The sequence below is a fragment of the Tachypleus tridentatus genome, chromosome 13 (genome assembly GCF_004210375.1).
Source record: "Tachypleus tridentatus isolate NWPU-2018 chromosome 13, ASM421037v1, whole genome shotgun sequence".
Classification (NCBI taxonomy): domain Eukaryota; kingdom Metazoa; phylum Arthropoda; class Merostomata; order Xiphosura; family Limulidae; genus Tachypleus; species Tachypleus tridentatus.
The window spans coordinates 273,248,581-273,263,682 of record NC_134837.1 but is presented as its reverse complement, the minus strand read 5'-3'; the positions used below and the strand labels follow the sequence as shown (position 1 = coordinate 273,263,682).

Below are 15,102 nucleotides of genomic sequence, written 5' to 3'. Positions count from 1 at the left end.
TTTACAAGTTTTCGTAATTCTTTTATAAATAAATTTTGTACTTTTACGTTTGTTTGTTATGTGTGAATTCAAAAACCTCGAGTATACACGTCTTATACATCATTATTATAGCTTAGCAGGAAGAAATGAATGGTTTTGATAATATTGATTAAGATTTAAAAAATAAAAAATATTCCTTTTTAGTTCATAAGTTAACAAACTGGACAAGAACGTACTTTTATATAAAATCATGTGTACAACACGTTATTTACATATAGCTACATGTAAAAGACGTGAGAACATGAACTAGTCTTCTGTCTTCACTCTCTAGTTGTTCATAATGTTATTGATTTTTAGTCCGGTAACACTAGCATTATTTCAAAATTATGTCACTTATTGTTCCTGATTGTTTCTACTTTGTGTAGTTCTGGACTGTACTGAAACAACGTGTTACAATATAAAAACGGATGGACCTATTTTATCATCTTGGAAATTATATGTGTCACAAGTTTGCAACTTTTATGGAATGACACCGGCTACGCCTTCTGATGAAGAAACAGCGAAGTTCCTTATGGATTTGGCCAGCAGAACAATAACCGATGATAGTCCAGTGTGGCTTGGTCTGTCTCAAGAAGAGACAGTAAACAATTCGGCTTTTATTAATCTTTGGGGAACTTCTCAACCACAAACAGTAGAAAATGGTAAAGTAGCAATGAAAAGAAGTTCTAGTTTCAAGTGGGAAATAACTGATTCACATATCTCAGGTTGGAGTCTCTGTGAAATTCCTAAAGGTATGTTGAAGCACGTATCTTTGTATAATATAACGAGAAACGTATCATTGATGGAACCGTCTAGTTATAAATTAATTTAAATAATCTGGTTCTTTACATCATTAACATTTGTGTTATATTATAGTAATTTATGATTTCAGATCTCTACAGAAGATTCATATAATTTTCTGTTTAGATTGGTTAGTTATTTAGAAACTTAATATAGCTATTGTCGTGAGATTTCCTTGATATATTACAATGTTGGATTTACGTCAGTGAAATATAATACACCTCTGCGTCTAGAGCAACAAAACTTTATATTTATCCTTCTATTATAATTAATATTTATAATATAGTTATCAACTTGGTTGATTCTGTGACAATATCTATTGAACTCATTGTATGTTTGCACATCACAACAATAACAGTATTGTTGTCAAAGTTGACTTTATTGAAAACATCATTGTTTGAACAATAAACAAATGTGTATTTTTTTACAGCCGATGTTTCCTACTGTGTTAAAGACACCTGTTATAATGTGTATCCAACAGCCTTAACGAATATCGAAGCTGTTTACATGTTCTGTGAACTTATAGGGGGAAGAGCTGCTATCCCCCAAACTCCTGAACTGGCTAAACAGGTGGCTACGTATTTGGAAAAGATGTATTTAATTGCTGCCACTGGAGTTTTTTTGAATGGCACTCTTCTGACGGACGAAAACCAAAACGTAATCGGTAATAGTGACGACTGGCCTTTCATAACACCACCGCTAAACAAGGACTTGAAGTGTGTTTTGCTCCTGAGGGGATATTTTTTCAAAGTACTTGTGACACAAATAGATTTTTTCCCATGTGTGAGACTAAAACTTCAGGTGAAACTTAGTTTTCTGTCTTAATGATACGTGTTGTTTTGAATAACATTTAAGTTCATAATTATGTATCACTGAAGACTGTTAGTTTGTCTTCTTGCTATTTTTGGGACTTATTTTAAATTATTTTCAAATACAACAATTTTGATAATCTTACGTTTTAATAAGTGTTTGTATATGAAAATAAAGTGTAACCACAGATATGTAATAAATACTTCACATGACCAACAAGATAAAGTATATATAACAATGTTAAAAATATAAGGAATTATAAATAAATATATAAACACAGAAAGTAGGAAAATATTAGAAACAAAAATAATTTTTGTTAAGGGGAACAATAAGTTCAGAGTTAATGACTGTAATACTTAAACTAGAAATTAATCAAGAATATATTTCTTTAACTTATCCATTCGTGTTACCAAATCAGATATTTGAAGGTTTTTGTTTATAATTAAGCCTGAAAGTACGAAATAGGCTTTCGGTGTTCTACCAACCACTGGTATCAAAACCCATTTTCTAATTTTTAAGTTCTCAGACATGTCGCTTTGCCAGTGGAGAAGGACGTGTCCGGGAACGAAATTTTTGTTCTAAGTTTTGTTTCTCCTAGGTTATCCGCAGTTTATGTGATTTCTAATACGAATGTTTGGCTTATGGTTATACCTATAAATATTTCAAAGAGAACAAAATCGTCAGTTAATATTCCAAAACACGTAACAAATTTAATAATACTCCTTTAAAAATTAATATTTACTCCTATGTTTCCAGAGTGGAAGAGTTTTATCTTATTTAATTTTTTCTAATAATTAACAAAATAAACAATTTTTTTTTGAAATGATGGTTTTAAAATAACTAGGACTAGGCCTAACTAACTTTGGGAGTGAAGAGCCTGCAGTAGTGGCTAAAATGGGATTTGAAAGAGGTGTAACTCCATTTTGTTATCCACTTTGACATTCAAACCAGAAGGCCAGGAATAATAATGGTGCGAATCTTCAAGAGTCTGAACTTTGTTTCGGACTTTTCAGTCCCAGTTTAACCCCTGGTCAGAGATTCGATACGTGAGGACGCTTACTAGAGTACACACTGTCAACACTGCAGGTGCGTTGTAAAAGTAAAAGTCAATCACCCTTTTTTTCTTTTTTTGATATTTTTGTTCAAAACAGGCTGTTGAGGCACTTGTGGCACAAAATATTGGTAGAACAATTACCGTCTGTTAGGCACTAGCTACAAATAGTAATGGCTATAACTGACCATTTTATTCCGGTGACACACTAATAATCTTCAAGTCTTGCAACACGAAAACCTGGGGATCGATGCACGTGACCTACACATCGCCCAAAGCCATTCTGCACGTTTGTGCAAAAGTGACCAAACCAAATTGGCTGCTTATTCCTCATGTAAATAAACGACCGTTCAGATTTTATTTTACAGTTACAGAAGTTAAGCTAGATGTGTTTTAATTATTCTAACATTAAAGTATAAATATTTTAAAGTTGTAACAATGGGGATCAAATGATTAATTAATGATTTCATGAATTATGTTGAAGATGAAGAAAATGACAAAAACTTCAAAGGTTGTGGAAAACGTAAAGGTCGTTGTTGTGGAAAAGGCGAGAAGGGTTGGGGACGTCGATGTAAAGTTGGAAATAAATTGTTGTTGTGTCAAGTACTGAGAGAATTACTCCTCTGGTAAGGACTTGTATTATATTATAGATAAATATTCAAACTAAGATTCGATTCTTTTAAGTTTTGAAAACAACTTTAGTAATCGAATGTTGGTTCATATTATTATGATACATTTTAATAAGTTCCATATCTGATGTGTCACACAACAAAGTTTTGTAGTTAACAATAAGCAGTTAGATTGTTTATTATTTGGCTGTTTACTTAACAACAAATGGTCTTGAAACAATATTTCGTTAATATTAAATATATTTTCTTTAAGTATTAGAAACTGTTTTATTGTCTACTAATTTAACAATCGTATTTCCTAATCAATGTAATATGTTTACGTATTGAAATTAGATAACTTAAGATGTAACACAAACCCAACCATGAAATATTATAAAATGGGTGGTGATTGTTAGTTACCTTCTCTCTTGTCTTACACTGCTAAATTGGGGGCGGCTAGCAAGCTCTTGGGCTACTCTTTTATCAACGAATAGTGGTATTGACCGTCACATTATAACCCCCACGGCTGAAAGGGCGACCACGTTTGGTATGACAGGGTTTCGAACCCGCAACCCTCAGATTACGAGTCGAGTGCCTTAACCAGCTATGCTGGGCCTCTTCCTCTTTGGAGACAAGAGTTTGTTTGTCAACTTTTAATGTTTAATAAAAGCATTTCAAAAAATATTTTTAAGGTCGTGTTTTAATTTATTACGAATATCTATCTACTCATGCTTTTCTTGAGGAACTTTTTCGTGTTTTCATAATCTTTTTAGAACACCGTTGTAAATTACGTATTTTCTAATGTACGACTTTAGATTCAATAAATGAATATTTCTACTATTATTTTAAACTTAGAAATTATGTTTTAGAAAGGAAAAAAAATGAGGGCTCATAAAATATTGATAAAAAAATAAAAAGTCGCATGAATTGTAACTTGTTATTGAACCTACAATCAAAATTTCGTTTTTGTTTCTGTTACTCAAAGCAGTAGCAACGTGAACCGTACATGTGATATAATCCTCTAGAGGGCAGGGTTGTTGATGTTTTTGTTAAAGTTTCCTCGAGTTATTTGCACTGAACGATCATCAGCTAAAGTCATTGTCATAAACATTTGGAAGTTTTAGTAGATAATATATGTGAAAACATAAATTATTAACGACTACAACAAACTTTTATAACGATAAATGAGTAATTAGCAATTAAATGTTCTGATAAAGCGAATAGTATTTCTTTACATATAAACTACTTCAAAAATTAATTTATTTTGTATTTTGAGTATAAGATAATTTAATATTACTTATTAGAAACTTAGAAAAAAACGGCCTTTAAACTGCACATATAAATACAATTTATCCAGGGATTCTATATACAGCAAATTGCTTGTAATTGTAATGCTTCATTTGTCGAGTCTACTGTAATGTTCGTCTAACAATACATAAAATATTATTGTTGTTTCACTATTGTTTCAATATTACATTATAGATATAATGCTAACTACATTATACATATATTTATTACTTAAATAAACTATAAAACAGAGAGAACTACAATATGTTTTATGATTAATTGAAAAAAGGCATAGACAGAGATTATTTAAAGTTCTATACATAACATGTTTAACGACTTAAAACAATAATTCCTATAACAACTGTTATTGTGATTGTGATTGTTTTCTTATAGCAACGCCACATCGGGCTATCTGGTGAGCCCACCAAGGAAATCGAAACCCCAATTTTAGCGTTCTAATTCCGTAGACATACCGCTGTACTAGCAAGGGGCAACAACTGTTATTCAGTGGACTTTATCAGCTGCTTTCAAGTTAAAAGTGTTAAATCATAGAAACAATAATAATCAATATTATTTTGACACATTGAAATCATATGAATAGCAGTGATGTTCATGTTTCATTCCTTATGATATGAGATGTATAATTACCGTGTAAATAAAAATATAAGAATGTCGTTCATTTTAATCCATATAAAAAAAGCATGTTTTATTGTATACATATCATTTCTATTAGAACAATTACACTTGCATCCCAAACGTTCCCTTACTTCTTCAATAGTAATCTTTGCCGGTATTGAGCTGAGATTAAACATAGCAGCAACTATATAATTGTAAGCACCAGATACATTTGAATTTACATATGTATTGGGAACGAAACTGAAATGACACAAATGCAAATGATGACACATCAAAATACCCGAATATTTATTTTATGTATATAATAATTGTTGTAACACCAGTGATAACGTAACTGAATACAGAGATAATCGGAATACGTGAGTAGTTTCAAATCGGAAGATTCTTATAACTTTTCGTTTGTTTTTTTTTATTTCACGCAAAAGCTACACGAAGGCTATTTGCGCGAGCCTTCCCAAATTTAAAGAAGACAGCTAATCATCACTATCTACTGCCCACTCATAATACTTCTTTACTAACTAATATTGGAATTGAACGCAACATAAAAACACGTCTACGTCTAAAGGTGAGCATGTTTGGTGCAACGTGGATTCAAACCAGCGTCATGTAGATTGCGAGTCGAGCTCGCTCTTAGAGCTAAGTAAGGTTTTCTTATTTTGCCTCTTGAATTCACCTCACTAGAATAATAAATATTATATCTCACACTTTTTTATTTCTCTTAGTTTTAAATATTTTAGCAATATGACATTAGAAAGTTTTCCTATGGTAACTGGAAATATTTTAACAATATGCTACAATATTGCTTTTACTCTGCTAGTTCTAGATATTTCAATAATGCTTTCTCTAGAACTTGTAAATATTTTAACAATATCGCACTAGAATGTTTTCCTCTGGTAACTGGAAATATTTTAACAATATGCTATAATATTGCTTTTACTCTGCTAGTTCTAAATATTGCAGAAATGTTTTATCTTATACTTTTAAATATTTTAACAATATGTCTCTACGTTGTTTTCCTTAGTAGTTTTAGAAACCATAATAAACACAATTTTGAACAAAATGTTTCATATTTTGTAATAAATCATATATTTATTATTCAAATAGATTACAAATACCGTTATTGCTGTCAAACTGAGAAACGCATGTTATATTAAACATCCACATATGTAATGTGTTTTATGAGACAAGTTATGTGTACATCATGGACCATTTATTAGATTGGCGAACAAATTTATATATACACCTGTAGAAAGATGTTTACATTTAACCTTTCACCTATCACAACAAAACATATACATATATAATGACAAAATATAACATCACCTTATTATAAATAGCATTTATAAACCTATAACAGTTCATATTAGATATTCTGTACTTGGCTAGATATCGTCGTATTCTAATGACCTCCACAATTCGACGTAATATGCTGTTAATAAGATTACTGATGTAATCTACTGTTATTTTACCCCAACTTGCCAATACAAGACGCAGAAACCCAGATACAGCAGCTGGTTTAATGTCATGGTAAACAGTTGTTCTGTTTAGTTCTGCCAAAACAGTTATCAGTAGGACTACAATCTAGAGACTATGATGGTCATGGCAGTCTTGTATCATCCTTCTAGTGGAGAAAATCCAGTACAATAAGCAAAATCTAGGTAATGATATTTTCATCTTGGAACACAAAGTTGTTACCGAATCTTGCTTTAGCCAATGTCAGAAATGTCAAAATACCGTCTCCAGTTTTTCCACTATAATGTACTGCACCACCTCCTGTGTGTTCCCTGTTGGAAAGGTGGTCTTCTTTATGTTTTCTTCAAGTAAGCAATGAAAACGAAAACTATCATCAACTTTAACAAGCCGGAAACAGAATTCATTTACAAAATATAGGTAGCCAATGTCCTAAGTCTCAGTTGACATAGAGTCTTCCCCAAGTAACATGATGAGTTCTGGTTCACAACGATTTGCAGATACCCCTTCTTGCAAAGTAACATTTTTCGTCTGGATACCCTGAAATGAACATGTTCATGCCATTTCTATCATAAGGTGTAACAAAACTTCTTTCAATCTTGACCTGTTAACCTCATAAAAAACACAGTCACTTCGAGCAGTAGATTTTCGGCGTCTATCACTAGACTTTCTTGAAACAAGTTTTCTGTAATCTGATGATGTTTCAGGATTATAGGCACAGTACATATTGGGTACCATACTGCTCTGACAATGTTTATTTCATATCATTTTGAGAATTCGAACAAATGATGTCCTATAACTTCTTACATGTGACAAGTAACGACTCTACACCAATTACAGAGAAATTGTCTAAACAAAGTGTTTGGCTAATTTGAAAAAATATTATACCAAAAGCACACCGTTTTATACAAAACAAGCGTGTGTTTTTGACAAACAAATGCTCAAAAAATGTATACGAACTAAAATAACAACTTGTACATGTTCGTCCTATCATGCTACCTTTCATGTTACAACTTAGCTATTTACTCAATAATTACTTCAGTATTAAATAGTATACATACGTTTTGCCTATCACTGTATTGTAATGATTTCTCTGGTAGGGTAATACATTTTAACAATGCATTTCTATGTTGTTCTTCTAGACGAGGTGGTTAAGGCACTCGCCTTTGTGCAAAATTCAAAACCAAACCAATTTATATTGTTTTTTTTTCAGTTTTAAATATTTTAACAACACCCTACCATGATGTTTTTCTCTGGTAGTTTTGAACACACGGTACAATTTTTCATAAACACACTAACTCTTAATAGTATAGTTACACATAAATCTACAACTTGACGTATCATGCGTCTCATTTTCATCTAAGGTCCACTGTTCTCCTTCACGAAACGAAACCTTGACAGGAGTTTAGTTTAAAGAGTTTAACCTGAAGACGGCCCAGGAAGGTCGAAACGTTGTTCTCTCCTTACCAATAAAGTGTTGATACCCATACCAGCCGTTCTGAGGTATATAATTCCGTATTGTGACAACAATGAGCGTGTTACAAGGGGACCGAGGTAAGGGGACGAAGTTAGCAGTGGTGATCGTGCAAATAGTTCGCAAGCGAACCACTAAATAATGACGTAATCGACAGATATCCACGTGTTTCATCATGTGACTACATCATCAACTTTATAGTTTTCATTTCAGAGATAACTAAAATATTAATATCACTATTACATCTATTAAACATGTCATACTTTGTGCAGTTTTACTAATATTTTACACGCAGAGTATTGAAAATACCGATTGCGTATTGTTTTATAAGTAAATTATCCAGTCAACATGTTTTTCACTAATTATAATCTAGTATAGCTTAACGTTATGGTTTACATATAAACTTATGCTATCACCTCAACCTACATACTACTATAACTCTGTTTTACAATCTATGAAAAAAAGATTGTTCGTATGTTGGTTTCTAAGCTGTTGTGTAATATTACATAGTGTGACTTTTATTCCAAGAGAATGTGACCAAACTTATCTTACTTCTCCTGTGTTGTGTAACATAACATAGTGTGACTTTTATTCCAAGAGAATGTGACCAAACTTATCTTACTTCTCCTGTGTTGTGTAACGTAACATAGTGTGACTTCTATTCCAAGAGAATGTGACCAAACTTATCTTACTTCTCCTGTGTTGTGTAACATAACATAGTGTGACTTCTATTCAAGAGAATGTGACCAAACTTATCTTACTTCTCCTGTGTTGTGTAACATAACATAGTGTGACTTTATTCAAGAGAATGTGACCAAACTATATTACTCCTGTACTGTAACATAACATAGAGTGACTTTATTCCAAGAGAATGTAACCATACTTATCTTGTATTGTAACGTAACATAGTGACTTTTATTCAAGAGAATGTGACCAAACTTATCTTATTACTTCTCCTGTGTTGTGTAACATAACATAGTGTGACTTCTATTCCAAGAGAATGTGACCTAACTTTTCTTACTTATTATGTTGTAAACATAACATAGTGTGATTCAAGTAAACCTACTTTTCTTACTTATTATCGATCACGTGTTCTGTTACACAAAGCTTGTTACATAAACTGCATCGTTGTCATTGTTAAAAAAACATTTTGTAACATCACCCTCTCCTACACTCATGGTAGAAGTTCACCTAGAAATGTAAATAACTATATGTTGAATGCCTTCAGAGCTTTGTTTGTTTGTTTGTCTGTTTGTTTTGATTTTGCACAAAGCTACTCGAGGGCTATCTGTGCTAGCCGTCCCTAATTTAGCAGTGTAAGACTAGAGGGAAGGCAGCTAGTCATCACCACCCACCGCCAACTCTTGGGCTACTCTTTTACCAACGAATAGTGGGATTGACCGTCACATTATACGCCCCCACAGCTGGGAGGGTGAGCATGTTTAGCGCGACGCGGGCGCGAACCCGCGACCCTCGGATTACAGGTCGCCTTACGCGCTTGGCCATGCCAGGCCCACCTTCAGAGCTAAACAAATACGAGACAGACAAAGTGAAAGCTTGTAAAATGTGTACCGTATAATTAACTATACAACTGTTATACGGAGTACGAGGTCATACATCTCGCAGAACTATCTACTAGAATAGCTAAATATCAGGAAGTCATGTAATGTTGAGCTGAAAACGACCATCTGTTTCGCATTAAATGATGGTTCAGTTTTAGTAAGCATCTGGAATCTACCATGGACAATAAGTGTAAGTATTATTGGAATCTACCATGGACAACAAGTGTAAGTATTATTGGAATCTACCATGGACAACAAGTGTAAGTATTACTGGAACCTACAATGGACAACAAGTGTAAGTATTATTGGAATCTACCATGGACAACAAGTGTAAGTATTATTGGAATCTACCATGGACAACAAGTGTAAGTATTATTGGAATCTACAATGGACAACAAGTGTAAATATTTATGCAACATACCATGGACAACAAGTGTGAAAATTATTGGAATCCACCCAGGACAACAAGAGAAAAACATACATAACTACCGAGAACCTCGCCATCTTTGAAAACATTATAAAGGACTGCTTCAATGCTTCACTGTTTTTTAAGTGTATATGATATTTTTTTCATATACACTTTTCATGATAGTATTTGTATAAATCTTGTGTGAATATTCATGAGTATTTATGTGCATTTCATTCGGTTACGTCTGCATCGTGTACGGTTGTAAATTGTTTTCAGTTCATATATAGAAGTCCTAGTTCTCTGTAATAAGAGCAAATATCGTCAAATTTGGTGATGTAAAGCCTACACTGTAGTCTACACATTGCATCTAGGCCATTATTTAGTATCAGCCCGGTGGTTAGAGCGCTTGACTCATAATATAAGTTCAGAGGTTCGAATCTCTGTTACAACAAACATGCTCGCTCTTTCAGCCATGGGACTGATATAATGTGACAGTAAATCTCACTGTTTGTTGCTAAAAGTGTAACCCAAGAGTTGGTGATGACTAACTAACCGCCTTCCATCTAGTATTACACTGCTAAATTAGGAACGGCTAGCACAGATAACCTTCGTGTAGCTTTGGGCGAAATTCAAAACTAACAAACGAGTTATCTAACATAGTTGGCTCAACCATCTATAGGCCTGGGCTCTGTTGTCTGACATTAAATTCTTTCATACAGTGGTGCATCTATATGAAACTAACATAAAATTGTTCATGGATGTTGTATTACATTAATGATTTATTTAACCAACCAACACAATTTTCAAGTAATATATAATTATGAATAAAAGATCTGATCTACGAATAACAACAAAAGACTCAAATCTCGAATGATTTTCAATCGACGAGTATTCTTCTCCTGAATAGTCATTTATTCCAAAGCACTCGTGTTTTGAGTCTTCTTTTTAAATTAATTGCACCTTTCGGATAGAATATTGAGTGTTAACGTTTTTATCAAAAATAGTTTGATCTAACTGTTGCCCTCACTAGTACAGCGGTAAGTCTACGGATTTACAACGCTAAAATCAGGAGTTCGATTATCCTCGGTGATCAAAGAAAATAACCCTATGTGGCTTTGCAATAAAAAAAAAACAAACACAGTAAATGTTAATATGTTTGGCATGAAAGAATTATGCATTATTGGTTTGTTTGTTTTGGAATTTCGCTCAAAGCTACTCAAGGGCTATCTACGCTAGCCGTCCCTAGTTGAGCAGTGTAAGACTAGATAGAAGGCAACTAGTCATTATCACCCACAGCCAACTCTTGGGCTACTTTTTTATCAACGAAAATGGGATTTCCGTCATATTATAACACTCCCACAGCTGAAAGGAGCAAGCATGTTTGGGACGGGGATTCAAACTCGCGACCCCTCAGATTACGAGTCGAGCACCCTAACCACCTGGCCATGCCGGGCCTGTGACATTTTAGTGGATATGAGATCTTTGTGGCAATTGCTTCCCATAGTCAGAAGGAAGAGTTTTGTTATTGAGCAATAACTGCCCAGTTATTTACGTGGGAATCACTGCTTTCAGTTTTATCCCTTCATTCCTCATTAGACCGAACACGTTTGTTATAAAAATTAGATAATGGGCGAAAGATGACATGCATGAGAAATATAGTTATGTTAATTGGCTATGAAAGTTGGCACATATTCTAAGCACACATTTATGATACATATAAATGTATTTGTGAATATTTCGGTAAAGTAACCACTTAGCCTTTTTAAGCTAAAAAAAAAAGAAAGAAAGAGAAATGTGGTATGTCCAGGTATCACAGATTAAAAAGTCTTTACACTTTCTATTACAATTTGTGAGAAAATCTGTCACTTTGTAAATCCTCCATGATTAGAAAGACGAGTATCCTTTACGTAACGAGGATTCGAAACCCCGATCTTCCTAATATGAGTCAAGCGCTATAACCACCTGACCATGCTGGACTTAAGAAACACACACATGAATTACGGTCCTTTCTGAAAAGAAGTGGGACGGCATCACACTCTACTTGAAGTATTACGTTTATTAAATAATAATAAGTTGTTCGACGATACAACACATTACAACGGAGTACTAGTATTCGCTGCATAAGTTAAGACTTGTGTAATATCTTGAACCTTGCATGTTTTAATTATGTACTTTGTTAAACTTAGAGCAGGCTGAGAAAAATAAATTGGCACAGTGACTTACAGATTCTTTTTCGTTTTCAAAGTCAGAAATGACCTTGGTAGAAACATAAATTATTTGAAAAAGGCGCCTTTAATAGCACAAACGATTCGAAAATAAATGTTCGAAATATTTGCACAAAACCGGTACTAGATGCATGCGTTGAATCTGTAAAATTAAAAGATATGCAGCGTAGAAAGTGTTAGCGTGTGAGATTTAATAGGAGTGTATGAGGGATAACGTTATTACACTAAATGGTAAAATGACAGCCTTTGAAGGTGAGTTATCGTGAGGTGTTTTAACTATGTATTTAGTATTAAGAAATTAAGAGAATGCGCTTGATGCTCGCAGTTTATTGAGATTTTGTTATTAATCCTACTACACAAAATCTTCCAGAATGCAAAGCAGTATTATTTTCTCAGTAAGTTACTGTGTGATAGGCCTAGACGTGTTTAAGATGCAAAACAAATTAGTAATAGCATTATTTAGACAACTTAAAGGCACAAGAAGGTGGATTCTATGTTGATATAAGTAATTTTCATCATTTAAGGCTTAACTTATTTGTATAAAAGTAAGTGAATAATTCATAATTTATACTGTGTGCTTTTTTGAATCTGTTATATATTACTAGTAGTAGATATAGGTTCAATATAATTATCTTACACACCAGCAGTTGCAAACTGAAGAATGTTTTATATATTATAACATGAATTTTCAAAACTACTACTAGTACACTACAACTGTATCATAGTATATGGTATTTTAATCAGATAAAGTGCTGAGGTATACTGTGTCTAAACTGTAGCGAGTAGGCTTATGCCAAATTAAGATACATTTACTTGTTTGATTTTATATTTGTGGTTATTCAATTTGCAACCTCTAGGTTGTAGAATCAAAATCTATTATGAAATATACATGACCTTTCTACCATGAAGGTATTATAGTATAGTGTTTTATTCCACTACTTTTTGGTACAGAGTATTCTGAAAGATGGCAATGGGAAATGTTTGCTTATTATCTTCTAATGCAACTATATTTTATTTTATCTTAGTGTATAACTTCAGTATTTCTTTAATCAATTATTACGACTAAAATTTTTCAAATACAAGTTTGCAATGTCAATTTATATTCAAGGTTTGGGAAAAGTTGCTGTAAACTGTTGATGTTTTTAATAATCAGTAAAACAACACGCATACATTTTAATTCTAAAGATTTTTCTAAAGCAATCTCATATTTGAAATGGCACATTGCACACCTTTTTTGCTCTGTCACATTCCACATTGCTTTTCACTATAAATTTTCCAGTACTGTTATTACTGAGCAGCTTTTATTATAGTGCTCTCATCCAAAACAAATGAATGAAAATGCCATTTTAGTTAAACAAAAGCTACAAAAAAGTACCACACTTAGAAAACCAGAGGTTTGGTTAAGTGATAAAAACATCTCAGTTAAAAAGGTAGTTATATACTTTTCAAAAATCATCTATAAGTTAAAACCACGATAGGTTTTGTTTGTTAAATGCTAACCTTCAACAAGCTTTATAGTGCTGTAACCAGGCAATAGTGTAAAAGTATGAACATCCAGTAAATGATAAAACATCCAGTATTGTCATAAGGTTTATAATGTATTTCGTGTTTGTTTTGTCTTCTCTGATTTAATAAATTTAATATCTAAGCACAGACTTTACAAGACAGTTGTTAGTACATGTATAAATAAATTAAATCAAGCAATTGTGTCCTGTGTAATGAAACAAAATAAAATTTACCTTTTAAAATGTTTTAGGATGTACTAAACATGTACATAATTTAAAATATTACTCTCTGTTATCACATTATTCTGTACATTTTAATTTTTTTTATAATACTGGTATCTGGTAATTTTGTTTCAGTTAACATTCTTGCAACAGACTTGGTAAAATGTATACAAGGTCATCTACACATTTGCACACCTTAAGTATTTGTACTATAACTTTTTATACAGCATGCATATTTTTACAAAAGTTGGTAGACTTTCAGTAAAGATTACAAGTATATTGTACACAAAAAAGTTAGGTTTTAATGACATTTGTACTGAAGATTTGTTTGTGAAAATATTGAGTGTTTAATTATTAGTCTGAGTGCAAAGTGATCTAATGTATAATAATAATAAAACTATTCTGTGTTCCCATAATCTCAAATATTATTTGTGTAATTTCTAGAACCTCCTAAATACACTTGAGACATTTGTTTTCAGTAAGACTTTTGTTGTTTTCTGTGCTCTTTGAGGTCTGTTACTTGACCAACCATGTAACTATCATGACAAAAATTAGAAATGCAAATTATGCTTTGTTTGTGTTTAGAATGACTACATTATAACACAAAAATACAAATGTTTAATCAAGTAGCTTGAGTCTCATAACACTGTGTGTTTAGGTGTGTGTGTGTATATATACACACTATATAGATTATTACTATTTAGAAATGAATTGTTCTATATGTTAAAAGTAATAAGCAATAAATCAAGAAGTAAATAAAAACAAATCTAACTATGACCTTTGAACTGAGTTTCTGCTGGACATGTGGAGGATATCAAACATTTAAATTGTACAGTTCAATAATCAAAAAATCTTAACTCTACTGATGCTATAGAATTCTACTATAATTTATTAAGCTTAGAAACTGAGATGTATTTAGATACTAAACAAGATGAAACTTTGAGCAGATGACAGACACAACCTACCTTTTGAAGTCTTTGTTCAAAAGAAGATGGTAGCTTTTTCATAGATTAAAATGTCTTAG

The 15,102-nt window shown here is 32.5% G+C and overlaps 2 protein-coding genes across 2 annotated transcripts in view; one reads left to right on the top strand and one right to left on the bottom strand.

The window, feature by feature from the left end:
• The first annotated feature begins 478 nt into the window (after positions 1-478).
• LOC143236580 (uncharacterized) lies at positions 479-3,290 on the top strand. Its single transcript, XM_076474878.1, has 3 exons — positions 479-770; positions 1,250-1,620; positions 3,165-3,290. Exons 1-3 carry the CDS (start codon positions 506-508, stop codon positions 3,288-3,290), a joined length of 762 nt encoding a protein of 253 aa, XP_076330993.1. The 5' UTR covers positions 479-505.
• Positions 3,291-6,865: 3,575 nt separating this feature from the next.
• The window catches only part of LOC143236579 (ATP-dependent RNA helicase Ddx1-like), a 19,619-nt gene continuing 11,382 nt past the window's right edge, over positions 6,866-15,102 (bottom strand). Inside the window, exon 5 of the mRNA XM_076474877.1 lies at positions 6,866-7,025. Coding sequence (XP_076330992.1) covers positions 6,866-7,025 — 160 coding nt within the window. The remainder of the gene's footprint in view (positions 7,026-15,102) is intronic.